Raw genomic sequence first — 23287 nt, forward strand, 5'->3', positions numbered from 1 at the left:
GCCAGGAATGAGACTATCTAGGCCTTCAGATGAGCTTTTCAGATAATGTGACCGCCTAGAAGAGAGTTCTTGGAACTTGGAAGTCCAAGTTCAGCATCAACGTTGCCATTAGCTAGTGGTCTGATTCTAGAAATTTGACTGTTGCTTCTCTCTAAGCTTGTTTCCTCACTTGAGAAGCTCAAGTGGGGAGAATTAGGATACTTCATATGCTTTATAGAAGACTAAATATTACATGAAAGTCTGTCAGAGAACTTCATTACTGTAAGCTATTATCATCATTTATTATAGTCAGGAGGCTACAAGTGCATTTGAAATATTATAAATTCTAAACGTGCGTATTGATTTTTAAAAATGATTGGGCCAACTAAACAGATGAGTCTGGCCCGTAGACCTTATTTGTGACTTCTTCATCGAGCTGACTTGAGACCATTGTGACTTTCATTGGTTTAAAAGCCCAATAGCCATTGCTCATGATTATTGATCTGCTTATCTGGTATACTCAGTTCCTATTTGTATAAAGGATTTTTGGAGGCTTATATGAAAAGACACAGCCTCAGTGTGAGTAGTAAGAAAAATTGAAAAAACACAGGACAACTTGTTAGCATGAAGTCATAAAGAAAGAGTACATTTTACAAAATAACAAAGCTCAGGAAACCAACAAACACTACAAAGCAGAATGAAAAACAGTGCTTGCTCAGGCCGTGTTTCTCAGCAGCTAGAAGTGCACAAAGGAGATTTTTTGCCAACTTTGAACTCTAGAATTTGTAAAAGGAATAATTGCATAGCAGGGATTTTTTGGCAATTTAATAGAGCATGTTAAGTGAGAAATTCTATTGGAAAAGTAGAAATATATGCTAATTACATTAAGTATATATTTTATGTATATGTGGAGATATATGTATTATGTATGAATGTATGTAGTGCCACAGCTTTTAATAATTCTTCAGGACCAAGTCCTGGAAATACATTTTCTAGAGGCAGGCAGTGGAGAGGGTGTTAGTTTTGGGTGCTTCTTGTCTGATGCTTTTTGGTGAAGATCAAAATGAGAAGAAGCTTGGAAAACTGTGAAAACACTTGTTAGTATACATCTAGATTACCTGTCTCCTAGGACAGCAAGACCTAGCATTGCTTCATATGGAAATCCTATAGCTATTATTGTCACCAAAGGCATTGACTAAAGGCAAATTCATTAACTTTGGACCCATTGAAATTTGGAACCAACCTCTCCATTTAGATATCAAAACTAGATGTCTAACATCTTAGTCTTCCCAAATTTAAGGACAGCTACCGAGTTTGTTCTGCCAGGGAAATTCTACTTTCTCTTTAGGGTCACTGGAGTAGGTCTGCATACTGAGTGACTCATACGGCCTGAAGAGCTGTAGTCTGATTAACGTCCTTGTGAACATACTTCTTGTTTTCCTCCAAGGAATGTACGTTCCCAAGGGCAGTAATCATTGTCTGTAAATCATCTCTAGGCCATGAACAGTGACCAATACAAACTCTTCTTCCCATGCTATTCGCTGAGTTCATGTCCAGACGTTTTGGTTACTCCACAGCTTAATGGATGAATGTTTTTCTTTTTTTCCAATGATAATTTTAGTTTGAACTATTCTCCATTTTAGAGTTTCTGCTGGAAATAATTGATAAACATGCTCATTTTGTATTAACGACAGCCTACCTAAAGATGTTTCTCTGAGATGGTCTTGCCACTTTTGAGTAATCTTTGTAGGATTGTAGTATCTCTCCTAACATTTAACTTCTTATTCCATTAAGAACATAAACTAAACAAATGAGCAAATTAAATGAATAAGTACTGTTGAATGCATTGGTTTTTTTTCTACTAAAATCATCCATCTATTAATCCTTCATCTATGTATCCCAAATTGTATTGCTTACCAAGCCTGTTCCAGGTTGTTAAAAGGTATTGAAAGCACAGTCGTGAACCCCTCGTACCTTCTCTCAAAGGGCATCCATAATCCCTGTGATTACAGTGCACTTTGTCTACACCAGGTGCTGCTCTAGGTGTTTGGATATATTGACTCATTTACTCTGTTGGCAGCCACCCATAGCTTACATCTATATCCATTTGCTTTGCCTTAATATGCCCAGTACTAGGCATACTACAAATTAGACATCAAGCCAAACCTCTTACGGCCGGAGGAGGCAAGACCAGTTGGGAAGCATCAAACACATCTGCCACGGAGTCCTCCCCAAAGCCCATAAATTATTTGGCTTCTTCACATTAAAGAGAACATTTTTAAGGAGTTCAATTATCTCACTGGTTGGTATGTGTGGACTTTGTCTATTAGGGTGTAAATTTCTAAAGTTGTCTAAGTGGCTGTGGACAGTTTCTATGTTTAAAAACAAATATTCCTTATTACCATTGCAATGAGTTATGCTGTCAGCCGAAAAATCAAAGTGTATCTACATCCTCTTACATCTTTATTCATTTTCTGTAAGTTCTTGGTTCGATCAAATGAAATAGTACATTGCAGTGACAGAATTTACTACAAAGGACAAGAGTAGGAAGGAAATCTCATGAAGGAAACACTTTCAATTGTATACAGATTAAATTCTGCCTGCATTTCCCATGGTGGTGAGACTTTTCTAAGCTGCAGTTGGAGGAACTAAAACAATACCATGTAGCTAAAAGCAGAATACTGTTCTTGATGTTTATGCCAGTGTGTTTATTATGACCTAAAAGAGTTCTAAAATGCAGGACAAGCAGTGTCGGTGAAGACAGAGTCAGGGACTGAGGTACATGTAGTCATAGTTTAGTCTCCTCTGATTTCTTTGTTAAATCACAAGAAACTGCTCTCGCTTCTCCAGTATACAGTCGTAACTGCCAGGACAGGTTACCGTCTTAAAAGACAGAAGATGAGAATACACCAGACAGAGGCACCGAGCTTTTAGAAATTGGCCAAGTCAGCCGGGCGGTGGTGGTGCACGCCTTTAATCCCAGCACTTGGGAGGCAGAGGCAGGCGGATCCCTGTGAGTTGGAGACCAGCCTGGTCTACAAGAGCTAGTGCCAGGACAGGCTCCAAAACCACAGAGAAACCCTGTCTCGAAAAACCAAAAAAAAAAAAAAAAAAAAAAAAGAAAGAAAGAAAGAAAGAAAAAAGAAAAAAAAAGAAATTGGCCAAGTCTGTCAGAGAGGGAGGAATACCTTACATGAGCGTTCACAAAGCTGATATTAACTAACGATTCTTCAGGATCTAAGTGATGTTTCAAATATCAGTGCTATCGATTTCTTTAGTCATTTTTGTTCTTACTGGAGTGTGAAGGTAGATCTCAGAAAAGGTACCAAGGTGAATATTCTATGATGGCAAGATATTTTTCAGGGAAGCATCTTTGTGTTTCCTGTCTGACATAGTAAATGAATCTGGTTATCAGTTATGACCAGCAGAAACTGTAAAATGGAGTATGTTCCAGGGAGTTATTGAGGTCAGGGAAAGAAGCAGTCTTCGCCACACAGGGTGGAGCTGAGGAATCGCTCCTCTTTCCCACTGCTTTTAGGAACAGCTTTTGTGTGTTAAAGAATTCTCACCAACAAGGAGAGTTCAGGAGGAGAGAATGGATGTGCTAGACACACACTTGTGCTGGTTCAGGGGCCCTCATCAGCCCTGCTGGGCTGCTTTGTGTAGCTTGATATGGTGATGTGCTCAGACATCAAAGCATGCCAGAGCCAACAGTGGGAATTCAAAAGCAGACAGGCTTCAGAGGATCAGCAGAGAGCATCTTGGTGGAATGCTTCCTGGTTTTAATTTCTTGTAACATTTTACTTTGGGAGGCTTTGTGGAATTTAACTGTGGTTGAAGTTAAGTGCTCAATGTGCACTTCTACAATTTCCCCTAACAAATGTGCTATGAGAAATTGATTGTAGTATTTAGATTTTCTTACCTGTATATCTAAGACATTTCAATCTTTATTACTGGAACAAATCACTGAGCTTCTTCTTGTTTCTGTGGGAGAATGAGAACAGGGGGATGCCCTTAGCTGCTAGATAAATCTGGTGCTTAAGTGAATGACCACAGCTGGATGGCTGCTCCAAGCGATGTTATGAAAGTAGGTTAGGATAAGAAATGTAGGGCCTTATTAAAGTTTCAAGGATGATTGAGACAGGCAAGATTTAATGAATGGGATTGGAGTTTGGCCAGGTCAATGGTGTTAAAACTCACTCACAGAAATAGATAAATGGAAGGTCCTGGCCACTGTTCAAACTCCCACCCCAGTGCTCAGAAAACAATTCTCTTCAAAATCTTTTGATGGTATTCCAGAATATTTGTTTCATAGGTGATTCAAAGTCGATGCTGCCCCCAATTTAATCACCCTAGGCCCCGCCAAACCGAGCTGTTAAGAAGAAAATTGGGCCAGTTTAGTTGCTTCTTTTTCTAGTTATTAAATCATTGCCATAATTAAGACAACTAAATCACAAAATGAGATTGTTGTATACGGAAAAAAAGTGAAGGGAACTTTCCCATGAAAAAGTATGTGCAAATGAAGTAATAATTCTGTGGCTGAACCTGGCATTCATAGTTGTAGATTGTGTTCTCATCACCGCCAGGGCACATCTTCTTTGTTAAAACAATATGCTTTCACAAAGAGGGAAGACACAAAAGACTTCACAAATTGCCACCCTTCACTAAGAGTGAGGAACAGGCTTAGATTTACATTTCCATCGTGTAGCACTTATTCTAACTCTTCATTCTATACTTTATAAAAATAACGTAAGAACAAGCAGAAACAGACAGCCTGATCTAGCACTATCTCAATGGTTTTACTCTGGGAGCTTAGAAATCACTTCCCGGGATAAGTCTCATATCCACTGGCTAATGGAGAATGGAATTCCACTGGGTATGAATATAGTTGCCTTAATACTACCACCAGGATCCTGGGTAAGTCAACTTTCTGCTCACTGCAACAAAAACCTTACATAGCCAACTTACAAAAAGGAGAGTTGTTCCCCGTCTGTCCCAATGCTCCAGCCCATGATTGTCTGGCCCACTGTCCTGGTCCTGTGATGACACATCATGACTGGGTCACATCACCAAGCATACCATTTCCTTTATGGTCAGGAAGAAGAAAGGGGTAAGAAGCGTCCATGTACCCTTCCAATGACTGGAAGATATCCTACTACCTGCCCCCTCCTCTTAGGGTTTCAATCACTCCAGTCTCTGCTAGGGACCAAGTCTCTAGCACATGTGAGACAGATTGGAGTCCCTGTGTCACTGTGGCAGGAATTTGACATTATTAGAAAAACTGTTAAATCACTTCCAATATTGTTTTTATTGTAAACATCGTTTTAACTTGTATTTTCCTGTAGGCTAAGATATTGGGGGACAAGTCAGTTTGACTCCTTAATTGCCAACTGTGAGGTCTTTCCTTAGTGCTCTGGCTTGCCTTGAGCAAAAGGATATTAGGTAAAAAGCACTGGCTGATTTGAAAACCCCACAGACACTTGGGGTGCTATCTTATGACTGAACTGCTATTCAAGCACACTCTCCATTCTAGAAGGCACCATTCCAGCTGTACCTATACATACCTATTAAAAACAGCCTGCATTAAACTTTATTTAATTATTTTTTTATTCTATGCCTTCCTGAACAATAGATGACCTTGAAACTATTTTCACTCAGACCAGGTGAGAAAAGGTACAGATAAGGGTTTGTCTATCTTGTTGATTTTCTCAAAGAACCAACCCTTTCTTTCAGTGATTCTTTGTATTGTTTTCTATGTTTCTACTTTATTGAATTCAGTCCAGAGTTTGATTATTTCCTGCCGTTGACTCCTCTTGGGTCTGGTTCTTCTTTTGTTCTAGAAGTTTCAGGTGTGCTGTTAAGCAACTAGTATGGAATTTCTTCAAATTCTTTATGAAGGCTCTTAGTGCTGTGAACGTTCTTCTGTTCTTCTTAGTAGCACCTTCATAGTGTCCCACAAATTTAGGGATGTTGTGCATTTATTTTCATTAAATTCTAGGAAGTCTTCAATTTCTCTATTTCCGCTTTGTTACAGGAGTCATTTAGTAAAGAGTTGTTCAGTTTCCAGAAGTTTATACACTTTCTATTGTTTCTCTTGTTGATATCCAGCTTTAACCCATGACGATCTGATAGAATACAGTAGGTTATTTCAATTTTCATTTATCTAATGAGACTTGCTTTGTGAAACTAATGTGGTTAGTTTCAAAGAAAATTCTGTGAGGTGCTGAGAAGAAGGTATATTCTTTTGTGCTTTGGTGAAATGTTCTGAAATTATCTGTTAGGTCCATTTGATTCATAACATTTGTTAGTTTTATTATTTCTCTGTTTAGTTTTTGTCTGGATGACCTGTCTGTTAACTATTTTTCCTGGCCAACAAACCTCTCTGCCAATGCAAATAATTCCAATCAAACCAAATCAGACCAGATTAAAAGATAACCGGGTTTAATGGCTGCCAGCACTCCCAGGTGGACTTCGGAAAACATGGAGAGCGGAAAGGAGAGACCACATGTTCATTCTCGGGGATGAGATATGAGGGGGGCGGGAGTGGGGACAGTTTAAATAACCTGTGGGAGTGGTCTCGACCCTCCCTGGGGAGGGGTCACCATTTGGAGTACTTTTTCAGAGGTGGAGTTTGGACTGAGGCAACTCCCAGGGGAGGGAGCCTTGAAATGGAACTTTCCACCCAACATTCCAAAAATGGATGCCAGGGGAATGGGGTGAAGCCCCCTAACTAAACAATCCAGACTCTTTGTATAAAGGGGTGCCAGGGAGCTGAGGTGATGCTTTTTTTTTTTTTTTTTTTTGGTTTTTCGAGACGGGGTTTCTCTGTGGCTTTGGAGCCTGTCCTGGAACTAGCTCTGTAGACCAGGCTGGTCTCGAACTCACAGAGATCCGCCTGCCTCTGCCTCCCGAATGCTGGGATTAAAGGCATGCGCCACCACCGCCTGTCCTGAGGTGCTCGTGCTTTCCACCAGGCTAAGATCGGCTTCTCTTGGTGAGTTCCCCTTTTTGAGTACATGCCTCTAAAGTCCCAGGCCCATACGATTTTCTTGCTGTCCTTTTGTAGACACTGTCCGTGCCATGCACCTGACACAAGCAGCCAGACCCTTCTCGCCGAGGTGAGATTGAGTAGATAGGGACATCTGCTCACTCATTTCTCACGACCCCCTGCTTTTGATTCAAGAGTCTTGTCACGGTGGACGCATTGTGTAAATTTGTAAAATTGTGCAAATCTTGAGTTCCAAGATTTGGCATACAAGTGTGAAAAATAGGCTTTTGTGATTTAAAGCCTGATCTTCAAATGTCCTTGGCCAGCCTTTTACAAAAGTCCTTTTAAATTGGGACTAATACCTAACAAAAACAAACGTAGAAGGAGCTGCAGGCCGCTTCCCGCAGCCCTGCTAGCTTTACCCAAAATAATTACACAGAAACTGTATTCATTTAAACACTGCCTGGCCCATTAGTTTCAGCCTCTTATTGGCTAATTCTCACATCTTGCTTTAACCCATATGCTGTGTAGCACCACGAGGTGGTGGCTTACCAGGAAGATTCTAACCGCTATGGCGTCTGCCTTATTGCCTTTTTCCTTCCAGCATTCTGTTCTGTCTACTCTACCTATCTAAATCCTGCCGTATCAAAAAAGCCAAGGCAGTTTCTTTATTAACCAATGAAAGTAGCACATAGACAGAAGATCCACCTACATCAAAACTACACCTCCAAGAAAGTCCACCAAATTGTAACTCCTCCCCAGGGAATGTTAAGAAAGCCTGCCAAATTGTGACCCCTCCCCAAGGAATTTCAAGACCACTCTCACAGGCTATCTAAACTGCTCCCTATAGAATGAGCACATGCACTCTTCTTTTCCCTCTCCATGTTTTCCCTGGGCAGCCATTAAACCTGGGTATCTTTTAATTTGGTCTGATTTGGTCTGATTGGAATTGTTGAGTCAGCAAAGAGGTTGGTCGTTTAAGGGAAAAATACTTAACACCATCCATTGTTGAGAGTGGGGAATTGATGTCTGCTGCTATTAATGTGTCTGTCGGGTTCAATGTGTAATTTAAGCTTTAGTAGTGTTTCTTTTACAAACAAGGGTGCCTCTGTGTTTGGGACATAGATCTTCAGAATTGATATATGATCTTGATGGATTTTTCCTTTGATGAATATGATTAATTTCAAAAAGTTGCTCTTTTGATTAATTTTCATTCAAAGTCTGTTTTGTTAGATGTTAGAATAGCCACAACGACTTGTTTCTTGGGTCCATCTGCTTGGAAAATCTTTTCCAACCCTTTGTTCTGAGTGAATGTCTGTCTTTGATGTTGATGTATGTTTCTTGTATGCAGCAAAATGATCAATCCTGTTTTCATATCCATTCTTTTAGCCTGTGTCTTCTTATTGAGGAATTGATTCCATTGATATTGAGAGATATTAAAGACCAATGATTATTAATTCCTGTTGTTTTGTTGGTGCTGTAGTGTGTGTATGTGTGTGTGTATGTGTGTATGTGTGTGTGTGTGTGTGTGTGTGTGTGTATTTTGTAGGACCCAACCATGATAAGCTTAATAGAGGCCTGAGTCTCAGTAGTTTACCCTGAGGCAATACCAGCCTGCAGGAAGGACCACAAACTGAAATTACCTAGGCACTACCCAGGAACAGACCATCCAAAGGAGACTGCTAACCTTTCAACCATTGTAAACCGAATCACCTGCCAGCCCACATTCACCAGATTCTTAGACAAATGTCAGCCACTCATGACTCCTCAACCTTAGAAATGCCTCAGCCCCATCTTTATTACTATAAAAATCTAACTCTAACTGAGCTTGGGGTTCTCCAATCACTTCAATATGTTGAACACACAGAGAGTCCAAGTTTGCAAACTTGTGTAGAATGAAGGCTCTTTGCTTTTACATATGGGATGTGGTCTCCTTCTTGGTTTTGGGGGGACCTTGCGGATCTAGACATAACATGTGTGTGTGCTTCCTTTATTTTGGTGTTACTGATATGTGATTATTTTCTGTGTTTTCATGGGGACAGTTTGCCTCCTTGGGATGAAGTTTTCCTTCTCATATCTTCTGTAGGGCTGGATTTATGGGTAGATATTGTATAAACTTGACTTTGTCGTGAATATCTTGCTTTTTCCATCTATTGTGATTGAAAATTTTTCTGGGTATAGTAGTCTGGGGTGAAATCTGTAGTCTCTTAGAATCTGCAATACGTCTGTCCAGTCCTTCTGGCTTTTAGAGTCTCCTTTGAAGAGTGGAGTGTAATTCCAATAGGTCTGCCTTTATATGTTACTTGACTATTTTCCATTGCAGATTTTAATATTCTTACTTTGCTCTGTCTGTTTAGGGTTTTGATTATAATGAAGTGGAGAACGTTTTTTATGGTCAATCTACTTGGTGTTCTGGCAACTTGAAATGCCATGATTGGCTGATGTCCCTGGGAAGAGACATGAATCTGGGGAAGGAGAAAGGTAGAGAAGAGGGCCTGGGAGGAGAGGAAGGAGAGAAAACTGCAGTTGTGATGGAATATATGAGAGTGTAATAAAACAAAAGTTTGCCAATCATGGTGTTGCATGCCTTTAATCCCAGCGCTCAGGAGGTAGAGCCAGGCAGACCTCCAGGACAGCCAGGGCTGTTACACAGAGAAACCCTGTCTTGAAAAAGAAAAAGAAAAAAAGAAAGAAAGAAATTTCAACACAAAAAAGAAAAGCAAAGGCATAATAATTAGTTTAGTTTATAATATGTCATTAATACTATCCAAAAATTCAATAGTAAACATATATGACCTAAACTGTGAATTTAAATGAGATAAAACTTCTTTGTGGAGAGCAGAAATTTATGTTTGTTTCAAAATATGAAATATCTTCCCAAACTGGGTAGGATTTGTATCATTGTGTGATGCTTGGAAAATATTGGCAGCTTCACGTGTGCCCAAAAGGCATCTGCCTACACAGACCAATCCCATTCGTCTCCCCATTCCCTTGTCCATACACAAAATAGATTAAACAAGAAAGTCAAGGTGGAGAAAATCAAACAAGTAACTTCACGATGGTCATCAGAATTATGTGACTTTGCCTTGAGAAGTTAATTCAACAAGGAGAAATCTACTAACACAGCGAGCAGGTAAAATGACTTTTGTCACAGCTATGAACTAAAAATACACACTTGACTCAAAGTTTCTGCCAGAAGGTAGCAGAAAACTTAAAGATAAGCTACAAAGTACTTTATTATACAAATGATATGAATCATATTCCCAGGAATAACTTCAGCACCTGTAAAATAATCCATTAAAAGTACAGTCATAAAATTATAAAAAATGGCCCAATTGGGCTTTTAGAAATTTCATTTCAACCTAAGACTTTTCCACAAAAATAGAAGCATTTATATTCCATTTGAGTTTTCTCTTTGTAAATCTTTAAGTTCTTTATTGGAAGAAAGAAACCTGGGAAACTTAAGGTGTTACACACTTCTGAAAATCGAAGATCAATCAGATATAAAGAAAACACATTTTTCAAATTGTGATGTGTCAACTGGAAGAGAGAATTTAATTTATCAAAATTAGCATAGACTATAATTGGAGCAAGAACTCTGAGTTCCAACTAATTGTATGGCTTAGAAGGATGAAGGACTCTCTCTAAGACATAGTAAAGTTTTAACTGCTAAGGGCAAAAACTTTCCTAACATATAATCTTGGTTACTATTTGCCTTCAAGAGTCCTGAGACTTACCTGAAGCTTCCATTCAGTAGTTTTAAGTGTATTTTTTGAAAATGTCCTGCATTTATAATTTGTGTTTTGATCATATCCACACGCAACTACCTTTTTCCAGATCCACCTACTACCTACTCTATCTCCCTTCTAGCTTCATATTTTATAGCATACTTATTGATATTAATAACTTAGAGTCCAATTAGTGCTGTCCATGTGGTCATGAGGATGGGAACATTTATTAAGGTGTGCACAAATTATTAGGGGTTATATGCCCCTCCCCCTTTAGTCAACGTCTCCTATAGTTCAGAATAGCCTCAGGCTCACCACGTAACCAAGGATGGCCTTGAATTTCATATCCTCCTGCCTATACCTCTGCACACAATAAGAAACCCCTCAGATGTGATGCTCATGCTCTCAGCAATACTAAGCTAATAGTGTTCTTTGTCTCTGACCAAACATCCAGAGAGAGCAGTAGGTTAACTGTTTTGCTTATAAATGAGATAAAAGTCAATCTCATACCAAAAGTTTTAGCAACAAAGATGACATGCGTATGGAGACATGGCTTTTTTAAACAAACAAGCAAACAAAGACAACTTTTAGGATGGATTTATAGACAAAAATAAGACTCTCTGGACTCTAATTTAAGCTATGTCCCCTTTCCTGAGGATGCGTGACAGTGAGGCAAGCAAGGGACTCCCATTGCACTACTTGTCAATCTGAATGAAACTGATGGACAGAGGGTCAGATTCCAGGCTTAGTGGTTTTGTTCACTCTGCTCTCCATGGGAGGGACATGATGGTAGAATTAGGCAACAATCCCTGGGGCTCCATCCAGCAGACAATATATCTGCACTGGTTGAATCAGGAAGCATTCAGAGTGCAACAGATGGTGCTGATAATGAAGTGATTCTATTCACTATAGAATTTTAGATAGACCCAAACTGTTGGGAGATCACATTCAATGTGGCCATTGCCAGGAGTGATTTACCTCCTATTTTCCATCTCCAGAAACCAATAAATGACCAAGATGAGAAGGGAAAGGGATTATGCACATTTATTTTGAACATATATTATTCTGTTTTGACCAGTAATAGGCCTGAAAGGTTTTTTTTTCTCCCTAAAGGATGACAGCAATTTGATCCAGAAATCCCACAGTATATAGAGATTGAGAGAAACAAATTTAACTATGACTTTGCTACCTGGAAGTTACTGTTGATTCTGCATGACTGATTCTCCCTCACAGAAATAAAGAACTATTTCTCAATTGTCACTTGGTGGCATGGGCAGAGGTGAGATGCCCACCCCTATCACCCTTATCAACAACCAAGGCAGGTGGAAGAGCAGGCCTTGAGATCATAAAAGCAGGAGAGCTAAACCCAGCCCTCAACAGCGCTCAGTAGAATGGCCCCTATACCTTGCCTGGGTAACATAGTAGAACTGGCCCTGAAGGTGTAGGTGTGAGAGAAATAGTCCTGCCCCTTGCTCATTGTTGCAAGGGGTTAACTAGGCAGGGCAATGCTGAAGCGCTAACTCTGGTGGCAAAGACAGGGGAGAGCTGGTGGACTGAACAACCCCACAACTACCCAGGCTCAGAACCAGAGTTATGTGTTGGCCCATCCCAATATCCATCCCATGTGTAATCCGTTGAAGCATGGGGGTAGAGGGGAGGGGTTCCCAGGGCTGGAAGATCTCCACCACGGGGCAGCAACAGGATGTCCAGAAAGAGTGCCAGGGAGGGCTCAGCCTCCATGCTGTAGCAGAGACCAGGGGCCTCCAACCAGACCAATGGTTCTTTAGAATAAGTGCCTGCATGTAAAAATCTATGGATAAAAGGGTTTATAACATGCCTTACTGTATCATATCACACTGATGCTTCCATGACAAGATTTTCCCTTTCTTCCCTTTCTACTCTTAAATTTTATTTTGTTTTATTTTGTGTGGGGGAGGGAGATGGGTAAGATCAGGAGACATGATATAGAGACATGATGCGAAAGGCACAAAGGATAAATAAAAAGAAAGTTAATAAAAAGAAAGAACATTTTCAGATATACTTTTACCATGTGACCCGACTTACTAAAGTGAAAAATAAAAAGCATCTCTACTTTATCTTTGTTTTAGTTTTTGCAGTGCCTCTCACATGGTAGCCAAGTGATCCACAATAGACTATATACCCCCAGGCCCTGCAAACGCTTTCTCACTGACATGTGTCTTTTCTGGCTGAAAGACCTAGTACAGAGAAAATGATTGGCAAAAAGACAAAATTAAAGAAACTAGAACACACTGAGTTCATAGCGTTGGAAGGAAAACAGCTGTCCCAGCAATAGAGGATAAAACAGTTTAGAACCCAGAAATTTTAGAAAGGACTGTTAGATTCACTTGTTGTTCAGGTTCAGCACTGTATACTGGCTAAACAATGGCACCGTCTAGGTAAATGTAGCAGCAGCTGAAGCTGTCAACTTAAATTCACCATTACTGCCATGGACTTCTGTGCCTCCATGTACTAAATGAACAGAACAGCTTTTTAAAAACTGGCTGATCCTAAGATATGCTTCCAAACTCCATCTACATTTGGTCCTGAATCTGCCTCCCTGTCGACTGTGTGTATGTACAAACAGATCCCTTAAAGCTCATGTTGGTCTTAATAACATAATGAATCCGCATCTCCTGGTGCCTGAACAGCTTTGGGTGCACATATAAAAGGTGGTCCTGCACCTATTCAATGCATCAAACTAACCAAACCAAACCAGCAGTAAGCTAAACTGAGCCTGACAAATTCTGTCTAACCTGGAGTAAAGTGTTCCCTTTTGTCTTGTGTGTGTGTGGAGGGGGGAGGTGCGGGTAGCAGCTCTTCTTTGAGGTAGGGGTATCCTTGTAAACACCATGACTGGCAGGGTAGCAATCTACGGGAGGCAAGAAGGAAATCCAGTTCACCAAGACTTAGCCAATGTTGGGTCAAACTTCTAGAGTCTGACCTGAGTAGTTATTTTCTGACATATTTAAACACAGTACAACCTTGGAAAAAGGTTTCTCTGTGACAGTTACCACAGCAAAGCTTAAGGCATAACTGCTTTGAAACTCCTTTGCAAAGTACATGTCCTTTTGAAAAATACCTGTGACCTTTTCCATAAGAATAGATTCTATTGGCCAGGCAGTGGTAGCACATTTATAATCCCAGCACTTGGGAGGCACAGGCAGGAGGACCTCTGTGAGTTTAAAGCCAGCCTGGTCTAAAAAGCAAGTTCCAGGACAGCCTGGGCTACACAGAGAAACCCTGTCTCAAAAAACAAAAAATAAAACAAAGCTCTACTTAGCAGGATAGTGTTTGGTTGGAAGCTCCAACTCACTCTTACAAGGTCTTAGAAGCTCCATCTCCCCCCCCCCCCAGCCCCTTCTCTCTCCCTCTCTCTCTGTCTCTTTCTCAAAGCCCCCGCCTTCTCAGAGAATCTCCAACAAAGGCACCCAAAAGCTCAGTTCCACTTTCTTGGCAGCTCTGGCAGCTCTTGCTCTGAAGTTGCCAGCAGTCCAAATCCCTGCTTCAAGTGCTCAGCTTTTTACTATATTTGGGTACAAACCCATCTTGTAGCAGACACATTATACCCCTTGCCTGTAGGCTATATAACCTCCCTGCTTTAGTTTGGGCATGTGACTTCTCCAGCCTCAATCTTTGGGCCAGGAGAACTCACCCGGGAGTTGTTTTGCTCAAATAAATGTATTCTTTTACTTTTCAATTTGGCTTGGTCTGGCTTACTGTGTCAACAGAGAAACCGTTTTTGGGCTACAGACAAGCTATTAGTTAGGATTGCTCATATATTATTGCCTCTGAGATTATTGGTGCTGTCCTTTTTCTTTGGCTCCAGTGGGTAACACGGCTTTGGACTACATTCTGGTTATCTGAAATAAGATCTACTATTGTGTTTGGGGGATTTTAATTTTTCTGAGTTCAAAGTCCTGTGGAATAGGGTTGATATCAACCCTACAAGTTAACCTAATTGTGTTGCTTATAAGTTATCTGATAATATACTTATTTAAATAATAGCATTAGTCTAATTGAATAGACCTTCATCAGTCAGATTAAGGAGGGTATTACATGGAATGTCATTGTCATAGGATGTGAGGGTCAAGGGATGCATTGCTAGAAGAGGCAATCTTTATTACAGGCTTTGTACAACTCTGTAATTCTTGCTGGGAATTCCAAAATGCAATTTTTGGCTACTGTTTACCTAGGCAGTTTGTTGGGGTTGATTTTGTTGGGGTTGTGAAGTCAATTTGAGGGGTGATTTGTGTCTCTGTGCGGGTGAAGAAGGAGGTTGCCTAGCTGAAACTAAACTCCTCAGTTCAGTTTTCCTAGCACATATAGTGTCAGTGCTGTGGAAACTGAGTATAGGAGTAATTGTCACAAATGTGGTGCATGCTATAGATTGACTACGAAATGTCTCCCAGGCTCACAGATTTGAACCGGAAGTTCCCCAGTTGGTGGCGCTATTTTGGGAGGCTTCAGGAGGTGGAAACTAACTTGGAGTAGTGGCTTCCTGATGCATAGGCCCTGAGGATTCTATCTCCTGAACTCATTCCCAAGGAAGTGCTCTATGCTGTCTAGTCTGGATATGCAACAAGCCATGCTGGTTGCTCCAGGTGCCACAAGAGAGGCACGGTCACCATGCTTGCTCTGATGTGATGGTCTATATCCATGAAGTGTGAACTGAAATAAGGCTGTCTTCCCCAAAGCTGATTGGATCAGTTAGTTGCCACACACGGAGAAAGTAGCTAATGCACCACTCATGTTCCAGGCTAAGCCTGGTTTTTCTGATCTAAGTCTCAGCTGCTTTGCCAGCACTCACAGAGCAGTGACAGGATGACTTTCGAGCGTGTACAGAGAATAAAAGAAGTGACTGATGCTTTTGTTGGAGGGAAACAAAAGCGATTGGTTTTCTTCTTAAGATTAGAAACAATAATCAATCTGGGCTATGGTTTACCTGTGGTGGCGCACGCCTTTAATCCTAGCACTCAGGAGGCAGAGGCGGGTGGACCTCTGTGAGTTCGAGAGCTGCACAGAGAAACTCTGTCTTGAACTCCACGTCCCCTGAGAAATAAAAAGAAAAACAAAGAAAATAGAAAAGAAAGAATAATCTGTTTAGAGTAACAAAGAAGGAAGAGACGTCAGAAACTTGAAGGCTTCCAAGGGACATCTTTAAAAGCAGAACTCTACAAAGTCTGTGCTATGGTGACAAAAGTCCCTTGGTGCTTTAGGGGTCAAACATTTAGAGTGATACTTGGTTCAGTGGACACCCTGAGAATTTTTCTCCAGTCATATTCGAATTGCTTGTAGGTAAAGATAAGTTGCAAGAATAAGATTAACCACAATTGACCTGCTAGGTTAAGACATTAGCGAGACAAATCTATGTGAGCTGGCTGCAGACACAAAGAAATCCTTACAGGTTGGACATACGTCTTTCTCTTTTGCTTCTGTTCATGTCCTGATCTCTAGGAGGGTAGTTTTGAGGAATGCTGCAGCTGTGGCATGCTGCTTGACCAAGGACAAACACAATGAAGCCAATCAATCATGAACTGAAACCTCTCAAATTGGAAGCTGAAATAAACCTTTTCTATTACAAGTTGATTATTTTCAGTATTTCTTTCCCTTCCTCCCTCCCTTTAGTTCTTTCTCCCTCCTTCCTTTCCTCCTTTCCTATTTTCCATCCTTCCTCTTTCCCTCCCCCTCCCTCTTCCTCCCTTTCTTTTCCTTTCTTTTTCTTCTTCCTTTTTTTTTTTCTTTAACAGCACCAGCAGCAACAGTAGCAGTATTTCTACTAAAGCTAACTAGCAAGAGGTTTACTAAAACATGCTTTAGGAAAGGGATATCCAATAGCCCAATGAGCAAATCGGCCACTCCAAGGTTTTGCCACATTATCCTTGAACTGAGCAGAAGATGCAATATAAAGCAGGTGCTTCTAGGATGTACCTTGTGTTAAATGTTAGAAAAAAAATATTCTGTTCGCAAACAGCTGCTGCAGAATAGTTAGAACTGAAGGTGAAGCTAAGCAGTAGCCACTAAGCCTGTTTCTATAAATAACTAACATGCTTCAAGATAGCTTTAAGAAATGTCAAGCTGGGTCTTGAGCAACAAGCCTAGTTAATGAGGGCTTGCAGGACCATCTCCTGAAAGCACGACTCCCAGCATCCTCGGACTGGTGTTCGAAAAATTTCTTCAGTTTTTCACGCTAAGAACCACCTGGTTGTAGTTCGAAAATACCACCTTCCGTCAAGCTCTTTAAAGTATGGGCAACCCCAACCAAACCACTGTAGGAATTGTCCACAGTTCAGGTTTTCAGCCTTGAAGGCAGTACCTGTGGCATCACGATGTGGATGGCTGAGACTTCAGTTACAACTTCCTGCAGAAGGCTCTGCCATGGTTGTGTTCTTTTGTTTTAGAAGAATAATTATTTTCTCAGATTTGTTGGTCAACACATGGAACTCAGAGTTGACATCTGCCTGCTGATTATTTACTCACAAGCTTTCCCCTATCTGGACTGGTTTCAAGTCGACATTAGAATTCTCATCTGATTAAGTTGGCTAAGGTGTTCAACAAAATGTTTATAGATTCTGTCATCTGGTCCCACCAACAGATCTAATCCCTCCACGTATTTAGTTTTCTAAGTTATGCCCACTGAATTTTTCTCTCCCCTTGCTTTCAGATTTTTATAGGTGACAGTAATCATTGTATATACTTTTCACAATTGATCTGTGTACAAAGAGTTGATACACTCATTCTGATTTTTACAGAAAACATGGGAAGATAAAAAAGTTTTACAAGAACAAATGTAAAGTACATACTGTCAGAAATTTTGCTTATAAAATTCACTTCCATGATACAGGACAAAACAAATGAAGTAGGCAGAGCTAGTGAAACTCTTTATTAAGTAAATAAGGGTAGTGAAACAAAGTTTGTTCTCGAATTCTCTAATTAAATAAAGTCACTTGATTGTAGTGAACTCAAGATATAACACAGCTAGATCAAGGTAGCCATTCACTTGCCCAGCTCCAAACTTTATCCATCGCAGTGACCTTCTGTACAGTTAGAATGTCCATGCTGAAGCCACGGATCATTGCTTAGAGTTGGATGCTTTTACTAACACTTACGTGTTCATTCGCTTATCCTACACACACATGCGCACACCCATGCATGCACACATGAGCGCGCATGCGTGCACACACACACTAAATAAAGTTAAAAAAAAGAAAGAAGAAACTGTGACAGAGTTGAAACTAGAAGAAAAAATAACTTTAGATCCTCTTTTATGACTTGATTATACTTTTGCCTGCAAGGTTTGACATTTTGAGTTAGGCTTTTATATGTGTATAACCTATTTGTTCGGTAGGACTGGTTGTGGTGGCTCACAATTTAATCCCAGCAACTGGGAGGCAGCAGGAGGCAGATCTCTGTGAGATTAAGACCTACCTGCTTTATAAAGTTGTATAGTGAATTTTAGTCCAGCCAGGGCTGCATAGTGAGTGCCTAACTCAAATAAATATACAAATAAATAAATCTACTCAAGTTGCATAGAATCTATATTCCCAAGTTCAAGTTTTAAGAAAAAAAAGTATTTCTGAGAACAATGAGCCTAAGATATCATCAGAAGTTGAGCAAATTCTATTGGAAATTTGACTTCATCAGGAGATATTGACCATGTCAAAAGCCTTCTTGCTTCGTGGCTGTGTGAAGCTCTTGATGGTGCTTGTTCCTATGACTGTATTAATTGGACTTAGGTAAAAGAACACAAATTGATTTTTACATGGGCACAGCTTTCAATTTTTAATGAACTAGAATACATTTTTAGCAACAGAGTGCTTAAAGCAGTTGAACCTGAGAGCCAGTGCTCCGTGTGCAGTCAGCTGCCAGGTGGCTCTCATCGGGTGTTTTGTAAAGAACCCTACGCATCGTTTTGAAGCCAGGACGTTCAGAATCCCCTGCTGCCTGCTTCAGTTCTTTCTGCGCAGAGAGCAGATGGGAGGAGCAGCCTCAGAAGCGACAATGTAGATTTCCAGAGACACTGACGCCATTCCTGTTTGTTGGAATACACGCTAATTGGAGTTGGTGAGACAGAGTAACAGTTGAAATTGGAATTTCATTATGAGATGGTTTGGGAATTGTTAAAGCTATTCATGCAACTATATTTTGAGGAAGCAAAATGAACCACTAACGCTTAACATGTAAGTCATGAGTTTCAAGTTCACTTTGGAGAGGATAGTTCAAGGACTGGACACGAATCAACAGAACCTCTTCCATTTTTCATACACAGCACAGTGCTCTCACATAAAATACTAATGTACTGAGCCATTTGGGCTCTTATAATTCCCATTAGATTCTGTCTGGCCTCATGAACACAAATATATTTTCTCTACTGCTTGTGTGATTGTGTCTTTTTTTTTTTCTACCTCAACAACCCGTGAAATGCCCTTACTGCTGTCAGACCTGGAAGACCTTAGCAAAAGGAACTATGACACAGTTCCATGTTCTCTGTCTTCCAGGGGTAAGGAGAAACCTATCACAACATTTGCCTAGCCACAGAAGTCCCTTTCTCCCCTAGGATCTTTAATTCCAGTTCTACCAATAAAGAAACAATCCAGGGACCATCAGGTGCCAGACCAGTGCTATGGCACATGTCCTCTACATGGGCTCCTGGATACAGAATGTTTCTGGTAGGGTAGAGAAATCTTATTAGCAGATGGGTATTTTTTTTTTCTGCCTCAGTAAGCGTGAGCCTCCTCAAGAGATGTGTTCCACCTGATTGTGTCATGGGAATGCTCACCACAGCATTTGATTAGGACAGAGATAACTAACACTAAATAAAGACCTTTGAGAAAGCCATATAAAAACCTGCTATTTTATGGTATGTGTTTGTACACACACACACACACACACACACACACACACACACACGTTTTCTAACCCCTCCAATCATCAATGAAGAAACCATGACGAGCTACTCAAGGACCACCAGCAGGGATCATTTGGAGTTCCACAGTATGAGATAAACAAGAACATAACTGACTATCAGAAGCACGCCACTCATAATTGGAATTGGATAGTCACAAAAGACAATGGAAGAAAGAATTCTTTGGATGTATAGATTAACAAAAAGGAAGTGAGAGTGGAATTACTTTGTTTTACAAAAACAACAGAATTTGCCCAGTATGAACAATAGAGTGAAAACAGTAGAGGCAGGGAGGGAATTTAGAAACCTCATAAAAACAATGAAAGATATAAAATTTGTTAATATTAAAAGATATAAAATTATTGTTCTAGGAGTAAGAAAGAATGTGGAATTGATAAACAATTCAATGAAAAACTGGCTAAAATTTTCACAAAAGCAGGCAAAAAAAAAAAAAACCCCAACACTCAAATATTTGAAAATGTGAGTGCTATGGTTTGGATGAATATCCACTTCCCAAAAAGACCTGCATATTAAAAGAATAATCACTGTTCAATGGCCTATTGGCCCACTGGGATGTGAGGGAAATCTTAGAGGGTGGAGTGTATTGAAGCTAAGTGTGGTCATTAGGGACACTGCCTTGAACTGAACACTAGGTTTTAATTTCTGATCTTCCCTTCCTTTTTAATTTTTTGCTACCATAAAATGAGGCAGTTTCTTCTGCTACACAGTGCCTACCATGTCTTCCCTCATTATAGTACCAAAGATGATGACATTAAGTCATTATAGACTGAAACCATGAACCAAAATAATTTTTAATAGAATGAACTAATTACAGCTTATTGTCATAGCAACAAGAAGTTTGTTGGCATACTGAGTATATCAAAGGTAGGAAAAGCATGAAAGTACATAATAAATTAACTTCTGAAAACTAAAGAAAAAGGAAAAATAAAGCGAGCCTAAAACTAAAGACAAAGAAAGAAATCAGCAAAAAATTAGCTTTTCCCAGGCTTCTTCAACAGCAGCTAAAATATTTCCTGAAGCACATATTTAATCTACGGAGGAAACGATGGCTAGACATCTAGATTGTGATTATCTCTCTCTTTAATATGTAGCAGTTGTGGGTGACTCACTACTTACTAATAATTCGAGGGGATTTTTCAAAAGTTCCTGAATGCACAGTAGATACAGATGCCTCTTTCAGTGGAAAATAGACACGCAGGACCCTTGGGATTTAGAGAAGTAATTCCAGGGGAAGAGCTGCCACTGAAGCTTGATGAGTGAACTGACTTTAGCTGCAGAACAGTCAAGCAAGATTGTTTGAAACTAGGTAATTGTTCTTCATGAACGTATACTGAAGAAGAACTTTGCTCGAAAATACGAATAAACCATAAAAACATTCTCAAATTCAGTCACTCTGGAGTGAGGAATTTGAGATGGACAGCAATTCTCAGGAAAATGGTTCCCATTTTATTCATTTCCATCATCTTTCTTTACATTAACCCCATGAGTTAAGGAGTTACACGTGATCCAAGATATATTCATGCCCACAAGCATTATTCCAAGATATATTCATGCCCTTTGCGCCATGGCACCAGAGTTTATACAGCCCAGGTCATCGTTCATCGTTCATCGTTTTCTTCTTCTTCTTCTTCTTCTTCTTCTTCTTCTTCTTCTTCTTCTTCTTCTTCTTTTCTCTTCCTCCTCCTCCGCCTCCTTCTTCTTTTTCATATTATTTTTTATTTTATTTTTTAAAAATAATATACCAATCCCAGTTCCTACTTCTTTCTCCTCCCATTCCCTCCACCTTCCCCCTACCCCCATCCCCATACACTCCCCAGAGAGGATAAGGCACATTGCTCCAAGGAAGGATCAAGGCTCTCCCCACTATATACAGGCTGAGCAAGGTATCCATCCAAAGAGAATGGGTTCCAAAACGCCAGTACAAGAAACAGGGATAAATCCTGGTGCCACCGTTAGTGGCCCTGTAGTCTTCCCCAGCCATACAACTGTCACCCACCCATATTCAGAGGTTCTGGCTTATTTCTATGCTTGTTCCTTCCCTGACAGGCTGGAGTTGGTGAATTACCATTAGTTCAGGTAATGGGATAGTTGAGATGGGGCAAGGATAGAGATGGAAAGCAGAGAAAGACATTTTGATTGAGGGAGCCATTATGGGGCTAGCAAAATACCTGGTGGTGTGGGAAGTTCTTCTATATATGTGTTGCTTTTACTGGTTAATGAATAAAGAAGCTGCTTTTGGCTAATGGCTTAACAGAATATAGCCAGGCTGGAAGAGATATATATATATATATATATATATATATATATATATATATATGGAGAGAGAGAGAGAGAGAGAGAGAGAGAGAGAGAGAGTAGGCAGAGTCAAAAAGATGCCACAGAGCTGCCAGAGGGGAAAGATGTGAGCTGCCAGCTGTAACCTTGCCGGTAAACCACTAACCTCATGGTAAAATATAATAGAAATGGGTTAACCAAAGATATAAGAGCTAGCTAGCAATGTGCTTAAGTGATTGGCCTAGCAGTGATTTAAATAATAGAGTTTCTGACTGATTATTTCATGGCTTGGGCAGTCTGGAATGAACAAGCAGCCTCCTACTACAAACAAGCAGCCTCTTACTACAACCTGGCATTAGAGAAGTTCCCAGAAATCCACAAGGATGTCCCCAACTAAGACTCTAAGCAATAGTGAAGAGGGTGCCCCAACTTGCCTTGCCCTGTAGTCAGATGGACGACAATCTTAAATGTCACTATAGAACCTTCATCCAGCAACTGATGGAGACAGGGGTAGAGACCCGCAGTGGAGCACTGGGCTGAGCTCCCAAAGCCCAGCTGAAGAGTGGGAGGAGCAAAGAGATCAAGACCATGATGGGGACAGCCCAAGTCTTCTCATCAGTGGTTTAGTTACCTCCACCGCTGTCACTAAACCCAGGAGTCAGTACCCATTTCATTAGCCTCACCTGTGAATCCAGGCTGACAGATACAAACATAGCCCGAGGCTCCAAGGTAGCTGAAGGAGGAAGGCAGGCCAGCAATGTGTCCATACACAGCCTCCGAGGACAGTTCGGCACACTCACCCCCGAACTGGCAGGGGTTGCTGCTGCATTCATTTATGTCCGTCTCACACAGGGCACCTGTGTAGCCTGCAGGATGAAAGTTCAGAGAAACTGCTGAGCCAAAGCTTGGGAAATGCCAGGCACTTGTCTGAGAGGAGGCTGACCACTGTGCTGGTGCCAATTAGCAAGATGCCCACCTTCAGAAAGCTAGCGGGAAAGCCGATAAAGAGGATGCTACATGGAAATAGATCCTAGCAGCAATGGATCAGAGATACATAATAAATTCTAGAGGTTGTATGGTTTTGTTCAGTATTTTTAGAAAGGTTTCATTAGTAAGGCTTGAAATAAAAGGGAATTTCAAGATAACTATGATTTAATCTGAACACCGCATGGAAAACCGTTTATACCAATTTAGCAAATAGTCCTTTTAAAAACGAACCAGAGTAAACTGGTACCAGCATATCTCTGTGACAGACTTGACTCCATTGTTTTGGGGAGGATTATGGAAGGACTTTGAAACTCTGTGCTGTTTAGCTTTTAAAGCTTTGTGGGCTGTTCTGTGCGAGCTTGGAATATTAGAGTATTGAGTGAAATG

General features: G+C 40.5%; 1 protein-coding gene across 1 annotated transcript in view; it reads right to left on the reverse strand.

Moving 5' to 3' along the window:
• Positions 1-23287, reverse strand: part of Crb1 (crumbs cell polarity complex component 1) — a 209973-nt gene that overhangs the window by 92686 nt on the left and 94000 nt on the right. Inside the window, exon 5 of the mRNA XM_041649123.1 lies at positions 22597-22779. Within this exon, the coding sequence (XP_041505057.1) occupies positions 22597-22779 (183 nt within the window). The remainder of the gene's footprint in view (positions 1-22596; positions 22780-23287) is intronic.

This window comes from Microtus oregoni, unplaced genomic scaffold (genome assembly GCF_018167655.1).
Source record: "Microtus oregoni isolate MIOR12 unplaced genomic scaffold, Mior012 000003F_ref0000135, whole genome shotgun sequence".
NCBI lineage: Eukaryota > Metazoa > Chordata > Mammalia > Rodentia > Cricetidae > Microtus > Microtus oregoni.